The following is an 18,949-nucleotide window of genomic DNA, read 5'->3' on the forward strand; positions in this document are numbered from 1 at the left end:
ACTGAGATCACAATTTAATTTTAGCATCATCTAAATTTTAGTAGAACATATTTTAAAATTTAGTTTTAAGCAAGTGTTAAATTTACAACTGATGGAAAAATTACCAGTTGGTTTGAAATTAACATCTTCATCCATCCTAATCAAGTCCAGAGATGATAAATCATTCAGATTCTTCAAACACAATTCTGTTCAGTAATAAGAAACATATTTTTCTATTTTAGTAAGATAAGGGAGTAGCACAAAATAGAATTGATAATCAAATATGCTAAAGTTGTGTTTCTGTATATTTGCTGTGGGAAAAACTATAGTCTCTACTTAAGTGGTAAGAAAAAACTCATTAAATAAAAGAGCCAGCTAATAGGCTAAAAAGTATTGTTTCTAACAGTAACAATAATACAAATAATCAAAATAACATTAAGTGATAAAATAACATTTACAACTTGGAACTTTTCATTTTAATAAGGAAATTTGTATTTCCTCATTTAATCAAAATAACTCAATGAGGTTAAGTATTATTTGATATACAAGCTAGGAAACAAAGAAACGGGCTAGGTTACTTGCTCAAGGTCTTTGCAACCACTTTCTATCTGACTTCCAATATGGCATGGTTTTCTTTTTTTTTCCTTTTTTTTTTTTAAAACTTTTATCAAACATGTATACACACGAAGTATAAAGTCAAATAGATCTATAAACATTGTTCAAAAAAACACCAGTCTTTTCCCTCCTCTGAGTTTGCCACTTTTCTGAGTTCACCACTTAAGAACATTTCAGCTGATGCTTTTAGTACTTACTTCAGCATCTCTAAAATGCCACTATTGCTACCTGGAAGGAACTTTTGAACAGGAAGTTCACTCTCATTGACTGATGAAGATCAGAGCGATTATAGTAGCCTGCTGCTTACAGTGCTCTCATTGTTCCATGCTATAAAGCTCAGAAGACTGGAGGTTGTTCAGAGCAGGAGTGAAAACACCACAACCTGCTCAATCTTAAAGAGAGTAGCCACTCACAAAAACACAGCCTTGGAAGGCAAAATTCTTTGAGAAATACTTCAGTTTAAGCAACACTGCTTAGGCAGCTTGATAGTTTTAAGTATTTGTTTAAGTAAGGCTTTGAGGTCTTTGCTAATTTTCTTAATTTTTCACTAATAACTTTCAGTAAGTTAATCAGTCAAAGGAATGCTTATTACATTACATTCTGAGAGCACTATTCTAAGCTTTAGGTTTAAAGCAGTGAACAAGACAAGGTTCCTTCTCAAAAGAACTTACATTTTACTGAATGAAACAATCAGTACACAGTTTAACAATAATAAGATTTCAGGTATTGGTATGTTTAAGGAACAACAAGAGATCCAATTTAGAGACAGAATGAAGGAGGGGGAAAGTGACAAGAGATGAAATCAGAGAAACAGGCAGCGAGATATCAAGAAGGATTTGTGGGCTCTGGTGGAAAGTCTGCATTTTATTCTAAGAGTGATGAGGGAGCTACTGGAGCATACTGAGCAAATATAACAATATTTAGCAATATTTAACAATATAACAATATTGGGGCATACTGAGTAAAACATAACAAACTTAGGAAAACAAAGGATCCTTTCTAAGAGATTTAATGCAGATCTCCAAGGATACCAAAACATTATATTCAGTTATATAATAAACTTGGCTAGTCTTTATAAGCAAACTTAGCTACCCTATAATGACCAAAGATAAAGCAAATATAAACTGTGGTTCTACTAATTTAACGAAGTTAAATTAAGGCTTAATTAAACTAAATTAAACTTAATTAAATTATAGTTGTCAAAATATAGCAAGACATTTTTTGGACTATCTCTGATTTCTTGTGTTCCTTATGATCAAAATATGTTTTAAAAAACTCCATTCTGGGGCGCCTGGGTGGTGCAGTCGGTTAAGCGTCCGACTTCAGCCAGGTCACGATCTCGCGCTTCGTGAGTTCGAGCCCCGCGTCAGGCTCTGGGCTGATGGCTCAGAGCCTGGAGCCTGTTTCCAATTCTGTGTCTCCCTCTCTCTCTGCCCCTCCCCCGTTCATGCTCTGTCTCTCTCTGTCCTAAAAATAAATAAACGTTGGAAAAAAAAATTAAAAAAAAAAAAAAAAAACTCCATTCAAAATTGCCCAGTAAAGGACAATACAACTATTTTATAGATCTGTTTCTCAACAGCAGCATTATGAATATACACTATTACTTATCACCTTGTTTCAACAATATATTCATTCTTTAATTTTTTAATGGTTTTTTGTTTTGTTTTGAGAAAGAGAGAGACAGAGGGCAAATGAGGGAGGGGCAGAGGGAGGAAAACACAGAATCTGAAGCAGACTCCAGGCTCTGAGCTATCAGCACAGAGCCCGATGCGGGGCTCGAACTCATGAACTCTGAGATCATGACCTGAGCCGAAGTCGGACACTTAACTGACTCAGCCATCCAGGCGCCTCAACAATATATTTATTCTTTAATCAATACAGTTTTACTGCTTCATCCTTATCTCTGCATTTTAATATGCATATGTGTATATCCAAGTAAAGAATAAATAAAAGTTGGCTAAATATTTTTAGATCTACACCAGGTGAGGGTCCAGACTAGTATTGTTGCTCTGTAGATGAATATCTATTCCTTGATCCTTTTCTTTTCTTAAAGTAGTCTTTGTACCCAGCATGAAGTTCTGGGGCTTGAACTCACAACTCTAAGATCAGGAGATGTATGCTCTACTGACTGAGCCAGTGAGGTACCCCAAAAATGGCTAAGTATTTTTAGTGAAACTAACATTTTTTCTTCTACTGAGAGTCTCAATACAATGAAGAGGTAACAATTTCTAATCTTAATAAATGCTCAACTATCTTTTGACATCTTAAAAGAGAGATCATGAAGTATTGAGTGATTAATTAGAATGAAGCTAGGGTTTGATGGGAATATACCATTAGCATAGATTAGGACAAGAAGCCCATAATCAAGGTAGGCTTATATTTTCAATTAAAATTAAACTAGAAAAGAAAAAATGAAGAGTTGTGCATCTACAGCCAATATTTTCAAAGTCAAGGATCATTGTAAAGACAAAAACAAACCAAGTTAACATATTTTACAAAGGAAGATATTCTGATGGAATTAATTAACTAATTCAGAAAAAAAGTACATGTGCTAAACTTTATTTGCATGTGAAAAAGAAATAGTTCATTTTTTTTTTTCTGGAGGAAACAAGTTTACTTTTTAAAAATAATTTTAAATTAAAAATACTTTTAAAAAATAATTTACCAAAAAGTATTCTTACTTTCACTCTAACCAACCTTTTTCATTAAACTTTGTAAAATATAATTTTTTATAAGGAAATGCATCTAACCTTGTAATTTTGCTTCAATTCCATCTTTGTTCAATCCAGATGCAAAACCTATATGTTATGAAAATTGATAAAAAATAAAATAGGATTTAACTCACTTTATAGGCTCAGTTTACAGCTGTTTAACTAGAAAAGAGTAATCTAAATCTTAAATTGGGAAAAAAAACAGCTTACTGAGTTAAAGTAAGGCTTAACTATCCACAAAAGATAACCACTGTTGTGAAATCCTTTCAATATCAATTGACTATCTTTTGCATATTTTATAACCATGACCAGGCATTCTGTACTTTTTTCCCTTGGAGATCTTAAAGTTTTTTGTATTTTTTTTGTTTGTTTGTTTGTTTTTGGGGTTTTTTTTTTACTTAGGAATACATTTAATTAAAGATCTCTACTCTGAAAACCACAACATGTTGAGGAAAGAAATTACAGAAGATACAAATAAATGGAAAGGTAGGAGATCTTAAAGTTTCAAACGTGTGTGCATTAGAATAGTATTGCAGCAAGTCAGGTTTTAATTTGATATTCAGCAATTGTAAGTATTTTTACTTTATAATCTGTACCACATGAAGAACCCTCTAGAAGCAATATAACCACATGTATATTAGCTTTAGAAGCAGGATTCAAATTCCAGCAGCAAGAGCAGTACTACACACTTCGATGTGAACATTAGTTCAGACAAAATTCAGGAATTTTTTATTTTAACTTTTTAAAAATAATTTTAGGCATATTTTAAATTTTTATTCGAGTTAATTTTTTTCTAAAAGATCTATTTTTAATGGTGCTGATTTCTAACCTTATTAAAAGACTAGAAGCATAAAAGATAAAGATTTCTCACATTTGTCTACTCTTGCCTCTAAATGTATTTCTTTTTTTTTTTTTTTTTTTTTTAACGTTTATTTTTTTGGGACAGAGAGACAGAGCATGAACGGGGGAGGGGCAGAAAGAGAGGGAGACACAGAATCAGAAACAGGCTCCAGGCTCTGAGCCATCAGCCCAGAGCCCGACGCCGGGCTCGAACCCACGGACCGCGAGATCGTGACCTGGCTGAAGTCGGACGCTTAACCGACTGCGCCACCCAGGCGCCCCCCTAAATGTATTTCTGAATGTTATTACTTTTTGCTTTTGTTACCTACTAGTGTCTGTAATCTATTCTGTGACCTAATACTATGCCTAATAGTATAAATATAGAACCATCTGGCTTGAAAAATTTACTACTTTTTCAAATCAAAGTAACAAACCATAATGAGATGGATTTTTCAAGGCTCTGATATAAAGCAAAGTTGATCGTATCCATTCCAAAGCAATATTCACATCTGTGATGGTATGCAGCACTATCTCTGCATTTAAATGTTCAATAAGATGTCTGTGTAAACTAACAGAAAAAAAAAACAACAACTTTGCCTTAGTAACATGTATTTCAATGCCATAACGCTTACTTTTTTAAAACTTCAATAATATTTTGAATAATTCAATAATATAATTGAATATACTCATTGCTATATAAAAATTCATGAAAGATAACTTAATTTTCAAAATATAAGAGAAAACTTTAACAAATGAGTTAAACTGTTAAAAAATTATAGATTTTTCTCTACTACATGCCTCTAGAAGACATTATTACTTAAAAAACAGTGGGGAGTGAATTTTCTCCCAGAGTATTAAAATTATATACTTTACTAAAAGGTCCCAGATTGCCTATCTATTATTAAACAAATTTTAAAGATGTGAAGAGATGTGAAAATTATAGTCTTCCTCTTGTTACTAATTTGGCCTTTTATAACAAGGATACATGCTACCACATGCTAAGAAACTACTGGATAAAAATATTATGTTGTCTTTTTTTTTTTTTACTACTAAGTTTTTTAAAAGGATACAAACTTTCCACTTAGATTATTGAAAAATTTCAAGAAAATAGTCTTAGAAAATCTCCTAATCAAATTTCCTTTTATATGTGAAAAGGAAAAATATAGGCTATATTAACATCTTTTTAGAATATTTTCTGTATTACCTGCTTTCTACAGTGTCACTACAAGCTAACATCTGAATATACTTCTCTTTTGTACTTAACCGAGTCATAATAACTGCAGTAGCTGTAGTGTCAAACTGGAAAAAAGCACACACACACACAGACACAGAGAAATGTAGTAAAAAAGAGTACATGTTGGTACCAGTCCTCTTCAATAACTCATGAATTTCATTTTATATTAAACAGTCTCTGTCTTAAACAATAGGTCAAAAGGGCCTTAAAAATACTTCTGAATTTGAATGTTCACTGAAAATGTAATTTAAAACCTTCCAAGAGTATAGATGCAAAACTATCACTTGGTTTCAATGTAATATACTTTTGGCAATGGTAAAATCAAAACAAACTTAGGCAACTGGATAAAAGTTATAAGATTTGGTGTATTTTACATATAATCTAATTGATCCTATAAAAATCACGGATTTGGATAACATAGTATTTTGACATTCTCTGAAAAATTATTTTTCCTACATGTTCCCTTACTACCCATACAAATGACTTCTATAAGTATTTGTTAGAGTAGGACATGTTTTGTAATATATATGGGCCAATTTTTAATTGTCACAATACCTGGGGACCACTATTGGCATTTTGTGCTAAGACTCTGGGATACTACACATTTTGCAAGTTATGACAGTCCTACACAATGAAACACTGTCCCATCTAAAATGCAAATAGCATCCCCATTCAACAAAAAAAACAAAAACCCTCAAAACCAAAAAAAGCATTAACAGCATACACACATTCATAAATCCAACTATCAGCCAATGGAAACTCAGAGGGAGTAGAGCAGTATGTGTCCTTTGGTAAGACTTGTTTTACTTCTATTAAAGTAGATTTTCCATTACATTTATTTTTAAACTTAATCTAAATAGGAAATGTTAATCTCCTGTTTAACAAAAAGTACACAAAAAGAGTTTTTGCTTTTTACCTCGTTTTAAAACAAGTTACGAAAATAAACATTGTCACTTACTTGAGGTCGACCCGCTCTACCAATCATCTGTAGAATATCTGTTTCACTGTATTCTTCAAACATTCCTCCAGCATAATGCATTGTAGATTTTATAACTACTAGGTGAGCAGGCAAATTTACTCCCATAGCTAACGTACTGGTAGTAACTGCATCGGATTAAGAAATAGTATTTTCAAGCTTTATAACTTTATTGCTTCAGGTAGATATCTTCTTATAAGATATATATTCTTATAAATGTAATAAAAACTCATACATAGGGAATTTATGAAGAACAAAAAGGAAAAGAACACTACAATGCAAAATAATGACACATCTAAAAACTATTAAATTCTTATTTTTCAAGTAGCACCATGTTCAGTAACATAACTAAAACTGCCAAAAAGTTTACTGTAGCATGTGTATGCATGGGTAGTTATATAATTTTAGAATCTTGGAAGAAAAGCAGAAGTAAGTCAGAATGATTAGGCTTTTTCTTTTTTTTTTTTCTCTTAATAAATAGTTTTCCAAAATATCTTATAATAGCCACAAGAATTTGGTTTACTTACAAAGAACTGGTAGATCTCCAACAGTGAAAGCTCCTTCAACTACTTTTCTATCTGACGGCTCCATACCAGCATGATGATAAGCAACACCATAGATTAAGATATCTATAACAGAAATATATAATCTGTTATACACTGTTAATATTGCATCAATAATTGATTCCTTTTATCTATAGCTGAAAATGCAGTTCAAAAATAATCTCTAAACCTACCTCTCAGTTTTGAATCTCTTAAGGAATATGCACACTTCTGTAACCTATTTTAAAAAATCATAAAATTATTGTTATTCACTAATATAAAAACTCTTAGTTTATTAATTATTGTGAAGGTACAGATATCAAAACAGTTTCACAATATCATTGTTTGAATTTTTTTTTTCAACGTTTTTTATTTTATTTTTTGGGACAGAGAAAGACAGAGCATGAACGGAGGAGGGGCAGAGAGAGAGGGAGACACAGAATCGGAAACCGGCTCCAGGCTCTGAGCCATCAGCCCAGAGCCTGACGCGGGGCTCGAACTCACGGACCGTGAGATCGTGACCTGGCTGAAGTCGGACGCTCAACCGACTGCGCCACCCAGGCGCCCCACAATATCATTGTTTGAAATCATCTTTAGGAAGTAGAGAATATCTAAATGTTTGTTTGTTTGTTTGTTTGTTTGTTTATTTATTTATTTATTTATGAAAGGGGGGTAAGGGCAGAGAGAGAGGGAGACAGAGAATCCCAAGCAGCCTCTGCACTGTCAGTGAAGACTCAACAGAGGGTTCAATCCTACAAACTGTGAGATCATGATCTGAGCCCAAATCAAGAGTCAAGATGCTTAACCAACTAAGCCACCCAGGGGCCCCAAGAAGTAAAGAATATCTAACTTTGATACTCAGACATCCCTAAATTCACAACTCAGCAAAACAAAACAAAAATCAAAAAACAATTTAAAAATGGGCAAAGGACCTAAAAGGACATTTTTCCAGAAAAGACACAAATGGCCAGTAATACATGAAAAGGTGCTGAACATTATTAAACATCAGGGATAAATACAAATCAAAACTATAATGAGATGTCACCTGTTAGAATAGCTAGTATCAAAATGACAGGAGACAACAAATGTAGAGGATCTAGAGAAAAGAGAGCCCTTTCACACTGTTGGTGAGAATAGTAAACTAGTATGGCCACTATGGAAAATAGTATGAAGATTCCTCAAAAAATTAAAAATAGAACTACTAAATCATCCAGAAATTCTATATCTGAATTATATCCAAAGGAAACATCAGTATCTCAAAGAGATATCTGTATTCCTATGTTCACTGCAACATTATTCACAATAACCACGACAGCCAAACAAGAGTCTCAGACAAATGAATGGACAGAGAACATTTGACTGACATACACACACACACACACACACACACACACACACACACACACACACACAGGAATATTATTCAGCCTTAAAAAAGAAGGAAATTCTGCCTTTTTTGACAACATGGATGAAACTAGAGGGCATAGTCCTAAGTGAAATTAGCTAAAAAAAGAAAGACAAGTACTGCATAGTGTCACTTCCATGTGAAATCTTAAAAGAAAGGAAGAAAGAAAGAAAGAAAAGAAAGGAACTCAGAAACAGAGTAGAAAAGTGGTTGCCAGAGGTTGAAGCTGGGGGAAACAGGAAGAGGTTCCCAAAAGGGTACAAATTACATGTGCGCGCACACACACACACACACACACACACACACACACACACAGAAGTCCCTATTTTATCAGCTGTAACACTGAAGCTCATTTTAAAACAGGAATTTGGAAACCTCACTTTCCACCAGAAAAAAACATAAATGGTGATTATTACATTCATGGGTCAGAATATAAGTCTATTCCCATAATTTGCCTGGAAATATTCACAGGGAGTAACAATTTTTAAATCTCTACTATATTACTAGTAAGCCAAAAAAGATAAAAATAAGAAGTAGTTGTTTATAGTCTTCTGAGATATGAAAGAAAGAAAACTAGGTTAAATCAAGAGAAGAGGAAGTTAAGAGAGTTTCTTGACAATCTGAAAAGGAATTCTGGGTACTTTAGAAGATTTTGGAGGTTGGTGGGCTTGGTTCTTATTTATGTCTAAGAACCACCAAATTTGTGTTTTTCCATTTCACTGTTGCAGATAATGACACTAGCACACATTATTTTTAATATAACATTCACAATTTTTTTAAGGATTCATAATGTAATGAAGAGAAGGCAAGAAGAAAAGACATGTTGGTATTAAGCACAAACTCTGTGCTATACACTGTTAAGTGTCTTAGAAATGTTGCTTTATTTAATTCTCGCAATAACATAGTGATACAGATAGTCGACTCCCATATTAAGAAATTGAAACTGATTAAGAAATTGAAATGGAGAGGTGTGCCCAATGATACACTGCCAGTAAAGTGGCAACACTGCAATCCAAATCATGGTCACTAAGTTCGTGCTGTTTCTAACACTACCATTTCATTCCTGAAAAAAACAGGAATAAAAAAGGGGGCTAAAGAAAAAAAAAAGGAGAGACAAAGAGTGAAGACAGCAAGGAATTAAAAGAGCAATTTTTCTTGAGTTACTTGGTAAGAGTGGGAAATGAGAAAAGGAGAAATATGATACATGCTTCTGTTTAAGAAAATGATTATCTGAAACAAAATTAGCTACTTTGTGTGCAGCAGACAACAGAGGAAAAGGGAGAGGATGGAATGGAAATTAGTTTTAAGGATGCTTAAAGGTTAACTATTTCAGTTCCTTACTCCTATAAATAGGCTCAGGTCCAAAATGCTAATTATTAAGTATTCATTTTGGGAGGCTATATAATCATTCTGTATTAATGATGCCACCACTACACAAAAAATTCTATAAGTTTTTAAAAATTTCCTTCAGAGTTAGTTTTAGATCAAGAAAATAAGCTTCACTGCTTGACAGCCACATGTGTTTCTCACTAAAAGTCACATGACCCAACTTGATCAACTAGTTTATTCACCCAAGTAGTTTTCAAATTAGTCATTGCTACTTAACCTACTTTTTTTTTTTTTTTAAACCCAGTTTACATTTATTCTATTACTAGTTTTATAATGACCTGGTCAGTTTTTGAAACACCATCTTTACTGAAAACATTTAGAAAATTAATAATCAAGAATGTTATAAAACCAAGTGCTGCTGGTTTGAAAACTATCAATTGTGATTCGATCATAGAAAAGGTTTGTGCTAGCAAAATGACCTGAGGGATGCATACAGTCTCCCAATGTGCTTGATCATGGCACATAAACAGCCAAGGAGTTTTCTTGATTAGAACCAAAGGCTCAGACTAGTTGATTAAAATAAAAACTTAAAAAAAAAAAAGCTCAGGAAACATTCTCATTATGAAAATACTACCAATTAACTTCCTGAAGTTAATTAAGAAATTTCAAAATACAGAAATATTTTGTTATTTGGATGTATACTACAACAGAAAAAATATTTGGGGTGCCTGGGTGGCTCAGTTGGTTAAGCATCCAACTCTTGATTTTGGCTGAGGTCATGATTTCACAGTTCGTGAGTTCGAACCCCATTTTGGGCTCTGTGCTGACAGTGCAGAACCTGCTTAAGATTCTCTTTTCCTTTCTCTCTGCCCCTCCAACGTTCTCGTTCTCTCATTCTCTCTCTCTCTCTCTCAAAAGTAAATAAGTAAACAGGGGCACAAGGGTGGCTCAGTGGGTTAAGCATCTTACTTTGGCTCAGGTCATGATCTCACAGTCTGTGAGGTCGGGCCCCACATCAGGCTCTGTGCTGACAGCTCAGAGCCTGGAGGCTGCTTTGGATTCTGTATCTCCCTCTTTCTCTGCCCCTCCCGCACTCACACTCTGCCTCTGTTTCTCTCTCAAAAACAAATAAACATTTAAAAAAATTTTTAAATAAATATGTAAAAACAGAAGCAAAAGTATTTAATAAAAAAGCTAAAGAAACCACAGTACAAAATAGGTCATAGCTGAGGATGTTAGACAGACTTAGAAACCTTAGTAACAGAATCTGGGGATTGATGGACAAAAAGAAGTCTTGTAGAAGTTGTTAGAATGTGAGCAGTTAAAGGCAAATTGAGGTAAGCATCAGTCTCTTTCCCTGGTCCACACCAACTCAAAATGGAATTCCATTCCTTTTCGTTCAATGTATCTAAAATAATTCTATTTTATGATTCTTTCTCTCAAACCAACTCCTCCTCCAGTGTTTCCCAGCTGAATTATATAGCACTCCTGGTTGCTCATTGCAGAAACCTAACACTAACACCTCCCTCACCTTCCTCCACATAGGTAATCGATTACCAAATCCTGTTGAGTTTTACTTCTAAATATGTTAAATATATAATTTTACCTCCATCAACACTGCCACCTCCTTAGTTCAAATCACTATTAGTTTCTAATAGTTTGAGATGCCCATAGATATGTAATTGGAGATGTCAGTTAGGCATGGACTATAGACCTGGAACTCAGAATGGAGATCTGGGTTGGAGCTATAAATTCACAGACATATATAAATATGAGTGTATGTATATTCTTTGAACCCATGTGATAGATACAAATACTCAGAAGTGTGGAATTCGAAAGAATGAACCTTGGACAGAACCTCTAGAATGTCAGCATTTAAGAGCTGAATAGAAGAGGTGAAAAGAGGGCTGAGAATGAGCAGCCAGCAAAGTAGGAAGAAATCTGATAGAGGATGATCTTGAAAGCACAGAGTCCAGAGTTTTTAAATACGGTGGGAGGGACCAAATGTTTTAGAGGCTGCTGAGAGATCAACAGCAAAATTAGCTTTAGTGAAAGATTACAACAGATGCTGAATTGAAAATGGGCAAAAAAAAAAAAAAAAAAAAAAATGAGGACAGCAATATGAATAATTTTTCAAGAAACTTGGCTATGAAATAAAGACAAGATGGGGCGCCTGGGTGGCGCAGTCGGTTAAGCGTCCGACTTCAGCCAGGTCACGATCTCGCGGTCCGTGAGTTCGAGCCCCGCGTCGGGCTCTGGGCTGATGGCTCAAAGCCTGGAGCCTGTTTCCGATTCTGTGTCTCCCTCTCTCTCTGCCCCTCCCCCGTTCATGCTCTGTCTCTCTCTGTCCCCAAAATAAATAAACATTGAAAAAAAAAAATGTTTAAAAAAAAAAAAAAGACAAGATCATAGTGTCACTAAGATTCAGTCTCTCAATCTTCCAAATTACTATTATCCTTGTTTTATAGACAAGGAAACTGAGGCTTAGAGAGGTTGAGTAACTTCAAAAGGTTAAGGAATGAACCCAGATTTCTCATCTCATCAAGGTAATCCCTAAAAGTCTTTCTACCTCCAATAAAAAAAAGAAAAAAAATACCTCTGCTTCTGTTCCACAGCCATAATAAACTTGGCATCTTTCACAAGAACCAAAGCAGCCTGTTGCACACCTTTCCTTGTTGCACAAAACTGAAAATAAATGAATAATTCTTGGATTAATCATATTAAAAACTGAATACTACACTCAAAAATATGCAACTAACAATCCGTACCACAAGTGTGGGTTTCTGATCAGAGTATGTTTGTATAACATTGGCAATTTTGTAGTTGAGGGTTAAATCAAACTTAAATTCGGTTTGGTTACTACTGCAGGGAAATCCAAGGACCACTTTCCGAAGTTTCACCGGCCGATGTTTCTCATCCACTTTCAGACATACAGCAGGTCTTTCACCATTTGAAAGCCATTCTGCAATCTTTAAATAACAGAAATACACATTAAAAGTTTTGTCTAGTGAAGTTTTATGGCTAAAAATAACCGAATAACAGAATACCTTAAAGTCAAGGTATAAAAATATGTAATCAAGTAGTCTTTTTCAGTATTACATATTCCATTGACACTGCTCTATTGATATATTGGTAAATATTATCAGTAGCAGTATTTTAAGATTATACCCCGTTTTCACTATGATAAATTCCCAATTAATTATAATTATTTTGTTTTATTTTCCTTCCTACAAAATTGATTTCAGCAGAGAAACTGAATTTCTCACTATCATTATAACCTTCCTATTTTTCAGAACTATGCCTATGGGTACAGATATGGGTGACACAACTTTTGAGTTGTGCTAAGTAACAGCTGAAGAGTACCAAAGTAATAGTTGGCCTAGATTGGCAAGAGCTGACAATTTTTAAACAAAGAGTAAATAAATACTTGAGAAATGGCAATGCCAAAAGCACATTACAGGCTCAATGCTGAAGTCACTAATTTCTGGAACTATTGTGACCAGACCTCATTGTCACATAACCTGGTTAGTAATCAGACTTCATGCCCTGCTCTGAAACTGACCATTGCTTTTACAGGAAATTGTAGTTGCACAGGAAGGAAATATAAAAACATTTTCAAGACTATCATGGGTGTAAATAAGATCACACAAGAATTTAATTTGAAAGGAGCAGAAGGCCAAGAGTAAAGACACTAATTTAGGAGAAAATTGAGGAAGAGGATTTGTACAAAGAGATAGAAAAGTAGCATTCACAGATGTAGCAATTATCACAAAGGGGGAAAGAATTTCAAGAATTACAGAGTACTAATATTAAATACTGTTTACAAATCAAAAGAAAAGTTTATTATCCCAATGTGGAAAAAGGGTAAAGAACATGACCTGGCAAGTTGCAAAAAAGAACTTAAAGTGATTAATTTTTAAAAAATATTTATTTCACTAAAAATCAAAGCAGTATAAAATTTTAAAGTAAAGTACGTTTAAACAAGAAGTGTGACAACTATTTAAATGTAATAGTAACAATAATAACTTATTATAATATCCAGTGCTAGAATAGAGAAATGGCTAATGGTAGAAGTACAAATGCCTGTACCATTTATTGAAAGCACTACGTCCTTAGAGTTTTATATATCCTTTCACTCAGTTATTCTACACTAGAAGTTCATCCTAGAAAAATAATCATGTTTTCAAAGATATATTAATTTTAGCACCATTTACAATAGCAAGAATGGAAATAATCTTCTAATATTAAAGCTAGATAGGGCGCCTGGGTGGCGCAGTCGGTTGAGCGTCCGACTTCAGCCAGGTCACGATCTCGCGGTCCGTGAGTTCGAGCCCCGCGTCGGGCTCTGGGCTGATGGCTCGGAGCCTGGAGCCTGTTTCCGATTCTGTGTCTCCCTCTCTCTCTGCTCCTCCCCCGTTCATGCTCTGTCTCTCTCTGTCCCAAAAATAAATAAACGTTGAAAAAAAAAATTAAAAAAAAAAAAAGCTAGATAAATAAATTACAATAAAACCACAGAAATTGTATTAAAAAAGAATATTTAGGGATGCCTGTATGGCTCAGTCGGTTAAGCATCCAACTTTGGCTCAGGTCATGATCACGCGGTTTCTGAGTCTGAGCCCTGTATCGGGCTCTGTGCTAACAGCTCAGAGCCTGGAGCCTGTTTCAGATTGTGTCTCCCTCTCTCTCTGCTCCTCCCTTGCTCACACTCTGTCTGTTTCTCTCTCTCTCTCTCTCAAAAATAAACATTAAAATTTTTTTAAAAAAGAATACTTAATAACATGGAAAAGACTGTAGGTGACTTGCAAGTCACAAAAGAGCATGTACGTTTTGATTCCACCTATACATCTAGAATGACAAACACTGGGTTTCTGTTGATTACATATACTTAAAATTTTTCTTTATTATTCTTGAGCATGAACAAAACAAGTTGTCAATTTAAGAACAAAAAAATGTTTAATGGTGCCAATTAAAGATAAAGATAAAATTTTCCATTGTATTAGACAATATGGGAACAATTTGTGAAATTTCTAAGTAGTGGGAGAAAACAGTCATACTATAGTAAGCTGAGAAGTAAATAAGAGGGAGAAATAATAATTATTTTTCAAGAAGTTTCCCTAAATATTGAGGAAAAAAATTAGGATATATATTCATTACAGCAAGTATAATATGGCATACAATTATTTCTTTACCTGTCTGTGTACCCCATTAACCATGAGATCCTCAAGTTCAGGGTCTATATGTTTTCACTTTTTTATCTATTGCTAGTGCTTACCATAATGCCATTCACATAGAATGTGGAAAGGTGGGTAGTAATCACTTAAGCAATTATTTTATTCTCTATTGTACTTTGCTATTCAACCAGTCAGCTGATTAGAACAACCATAACAAGTTATTAGTCAAGTTATTATGAGGCATCTGAAACTCATAAAAACTAAGCCTCTTAGATATTAGTAAACAATAGACTTATCCCAAAAATGTTTTATTAAACAAATCAACCAAATATTGATACTGCCATATCTATGAGATACAGCCATAGCTTTCTACAACATACTTTCCTACTAAACTGGTTCTGAAATTTTCAGGAAAAAACCCTTTATTTTCCTCTAAGATTAAAATGACAAAATGTTCCACCAGCACCAGTGATTAAAAAAAAAATCTGACAGACTAAAATTCTAACTTACATCCTCAGCATTTGGAATTGTTGCAGATACAGCTACAAATCTCATTGGAATAATTGTGCTGCTATTTTCTGAAGCAGGAGATAAAGACTGTACAGTTTTCATTCTGCTGACTACAACTTCAAGAGTTGGTCCACGATTTTCATCTTTTACAACATGTACCTAAGAAAGAAATCAAGAAAAAATGATTGACTATAAAATTAAAAAATTCCTTAATCAATTAAAATCCTTAATATTATCACTCTTCCTTAAGAAAATAAACTTTTCCACTTGAAGGGATAAAACATATAGTTCAGTTGAAAATGTCTTGTTTCTTTCTATCCATTCTAATCATTTTACCTTTATCTCTAAAAGTGAAAATGTGTTCACTACCTCATCAATGAGGAACAGTCTAACCAGCTGGACCAAAGAGTTGTCTCTCCATTTTCTAGTCATGCTATCCCATTTTTCCTAGAGAAAAAATGCAAGTGGCTTAACATGATAAAGAATTATAATAAATATTATTAAGATATCAATAAAAAATTTTAACATGATACAAATCATGGGCAATATTTTAGTTCAAACTTTTAGCTCTTAAAAGTATCCTGAAAAAAATGTAAAGATTAAAAACACTTTAAAGGATTTTGATAGTCTTACAAGTGCTTAAAAAACTAAACCCCCATTTATTTTTAAGTTTAACCAAAAATATTCAAAATTCTAGTCTAATTGCCTTTTTAAGCCCTCCCAAGTTCTTCCCTCTGCGATACATAATATGTGGATAAAAGAAAGCAAGCAAAAAGTATCATTACAAATTATCCTAAATAACAAATTGCTTATTCATATCTTTTTCTTATTTTTCCAATTTGGTAATTTGTCTTTTACTGCTGATTAGTAAGTATTCTTTATATAACCTGAACACTAGTACTTTTTATGTTTGTTTGTTTTACATTGCAAATATATTCTTCTACTTTGTATTTTCTTTTAACTTTTATTCTTGGTGAAGAGAAACATATTTTCTAATAAACCAAAAAAATAAGAGTATAAATAACACCTACTGGAGTTGTCATTATTATATGGGCATGCTGAATCTCAAATAGGTCATCCATTACTGTATCTCCAGTGAGTTCTTTACAATTCAATCCTATTGATCCAAATTTTTCTTTCCAATCATCAAAACGCTGACTACACAGGGCTTTTATTGGTGCCACTACAACAATATGAGATATTTACTTTGAATGTCAGTACAGTTTTAAAATTACTTTCACAAACATTGGTTAATAAAATTAGCATAAAACTATACATCCAGGTGCTGTATAATATTTATTGAGAGTTAATAATATAAACATATTATTTAGAGATATGTAATAACCAAACTGAACTAAAAATAGAAAAAGAAATAAGTGTTCAGGGAACTGTAACTAAGAATGAAGACAGGTAAGGCAGGAGATTACTGGTATTCATTACAAGCCTTTTTGTGATAATTGATTTTTTTAACCATGTACATAAATTACTTTGATGAAAAATTTTAAATACATATATACCTAAGAAAGGAGAGTAGAGGTTCCTATGGAAATTTTAGAATTACAAAATGTTTCAATTTATTGTTCATTTTGTTGTCCTTTTAAAAATAAACTTGTAGGGGCGCCTGGGTGGCGCAGTCGGTTAAGCGTCCGACTTCAGCCAGGTCACGCACGATCTTGCGGTCCGTGAGTTCGAGCCCCGCGTCAGGCTCTGGGCTGATGGCTCGGAGCCTGGAGCCTGTTTCCGATTCTGTGTCTCCCTCTCTCTCTGCCCCTCCCCCGTTCATGCTCTGTCCCAAAATATTCTGTCCCAAAAATAAATAAAAAAACGTTGAAAAAAAAATTAAAAAAAAAAAAAAACTTGTAAAGGTCAAATACTCAATTCAAATATTACTTTTTATTTACAACTCTGGGAAAATGTGTGTTGAATTTAATATAACAGACAAGAGCAAATGTGATGTGTCTTCATTAAAAATGTATGGAGAACCAAATATTAATTCCTATGGCTTGAACTTGAATTTATTTCTTACTTTTGCCTTAATGGTTTTTCATTATTATAATTAATCACTCTTACAATATATAAATACTTACTATAAACAATTTTAATGTTTGACCATGGCAATGGTACTTCCATTAACAATCTTGTTATAGCTAGTTCAAACATTACAGTTTTCCCAGAACCAGTTGGAGCACAAATCACAAAATTTCTATCTGTGTAAAGAAGCTAAAAAAAAAAAATTTAATCAATCATGATATATATAGAATTTTTCAATCACACTCTCAATTTGTTAGAAAATATGTAAGAAAGATTCTCTGGAATAATAATTCAAATTATTTCTACCTCTAATCTTATTAAAATTCTAACCTTGTTCTAGACCTACAACTCTCAAAAAAACCTATTAATAATTTATCATTTTATTTTATATGTGAAAGTAATATGTCAGACCTAGAAGAAAATAATTTCTTTTGTTTCCAGAGAAATTTTAGAAATATAATAAATGTAAACAAACCCACCTATGAAAATCACATGCATTCATTTAGCAAACAGTTTTTGAGTTCCTGTAATGTACCAGTCACTGAGCATAGCACTAGAAACATAAAGATGAATGTTATCTAGTCCTTGCCCTTAAAGAACACACTACCTAGTAAGAAGAGGCAGATAAGTAAAAATCAGAATAAAATACTTACATCATCAAAGGCTTTGGACTGTATATAGTTAAAATATGGGAATTCTTTGAAAATACTTCTAAATTTTGATGCTTAGAATAGCATTAAGGAGTCAAATATTTCAGAATTTTAAGAATTGGTTACTTTTAATTTTAAAATTCAGTTAATTAACTGATAGTATTTAATAATGAGGCTTTAATACTTGCTATTTTAACATCATAAGAAAGGAATTAATAGGTATAGAGGAAAGGACCAACAGAGCAAGTGGCCCTTTAACTTCCCCTCCTGTCACAGATGCACCAAATACATAGCTACACAAGGAGCAATTTTGAAAAAAATTCAAAAATTGTTTAAGTGACTTCTACACATTGGGTAAATGAAAATACCTATGATGAAGGTAGGAAAGGCTGAGACAACTCTTACCCTAAATCCCATCCTTGGCACAGCACCATACAATTGGGAAGGAACTCTCAAGTCCCAGCTTCTCTCTCAGGAGCAAAGATTTCGGACCACACATCTATAGCTCCAACCTTTGAGGCTCCCACCCAAGGGATAAAATACCCAAACACCTAACTCTGTAAACCAAAAGGGCTTGCATTCATGAGTCCCATAGGACTATAGCAAACAAATAATTCTTTTTTTTTTTTTTTTTTGAGAGAGAGAGAGAGAGTGAGTGTGCATGAGCAGGGGAGAGGGGGAGAAAAAATTTCAATCAGGCTCCACACCCAGCGCAGAGCCTGACATGGGGCTCGATCTCACAAACCATGAAACCATGACCTGAACCAAAATCAAGAGTCAGATGCTTAACTGACTAAGCCACCCTGGCACCCCCACAAATAATCAATTCTTAAATGGACACAGGAACAACTTCCATTCCTCTACAGGTACACATCTAGGCTTGGTGCAGAGAAAGCAGCAAAAATGTTCATCTCTAGTTTCTACCTAGAAAGGATTTCCACAGCAGACTTTCTCAG

The 18,949-nt window shown here is 33.7% G+C and overlaps 1 protein-coding gene across 9 annotated transcripts in view; it reads right to left on the bottom strand.

The window, feature by feature from the left end:
- Positions 1-18,949, bottom strand: part of HFM1 (helicase for meiosis 1) — a 94,097-nt gene that overhangs the window by 50,642 nt on the left and 24,506 nt on the right. For 6 of the 9 annotated variants that reach the window (XR_005788753.1, XM_040470950.1, XM_040470945.1 and 3 more), the window contains exons 7-20: positions 17,997-18,067; positions 17,400-17,532; positions 16,344-16,495; positions 15,682-15,759; positions 15,313-15,471; positions 12,400-12,600; positions 12,228-12,316; positions 7,092-7,135; positions 6,883-6,984; positions 6,338-6,483; positions 5,350-5,444; positions 4,580-4,713; positions 3,345-3,392; positions 90-185 (exon numbers count right to left, since the gene is read on the bottom strand). Coding sequence is in view for 8 of the 9 variants with exons in the window: in XM_040470950.1 (XP_040326884.1) it covers positions 90-185; positions 3,345-3,392; positions 4,580-4,713; positions 5,350-5,444; positions 6,338-6,483; positions 6,883-6,984; positions 7,092-7,135; positions 12,228-12,316; positions 12,400-12,600; positions 15,313-15,471; positions 15,682-15,759; positions 16,344-16,495; positions 17,400-17,532; positions 17,997-18,067 (1,548 nt within the window). In the remaining variant the exon portion in view is untranslated. The remainder of the gene's footprint in view (positions 1-89; positions 186-3,344; positions 3,393-4,579; positions 4,714-5,349; positions 5,445-6,337; positions 6,484-6,882; positions 6,985-7,091; positions 7,136-12,227; positions 12,317-12,399; positions 12,601-15,312; positions 15,472-15,681; positions 15,760-16,343; positions 16,496-17,399; positions 17,533-17,996; positions 18,068-18,949) is intronic. The other 3 variants (XM_040470946.1, XM_040470952.1, XM_040470947.1) reach the window with 2 other exon arrangements.

This window comes from Herpailurus yagouaroundi, unplaced genomic scaffold (genome assembly GCF_014898765.1).
Source record: "Herpailurus yagouaroundi ecotype Mexico unplaced genomic scaffold, PumYag 77, whole genome shotgun sequence".
Taxonomy (NCBI): Eukaryota; Metazoa; Chordata; class Mammalia; order Carnivora; family Felidae; genus Herpailurus; species Herpailurus yagouaroundi.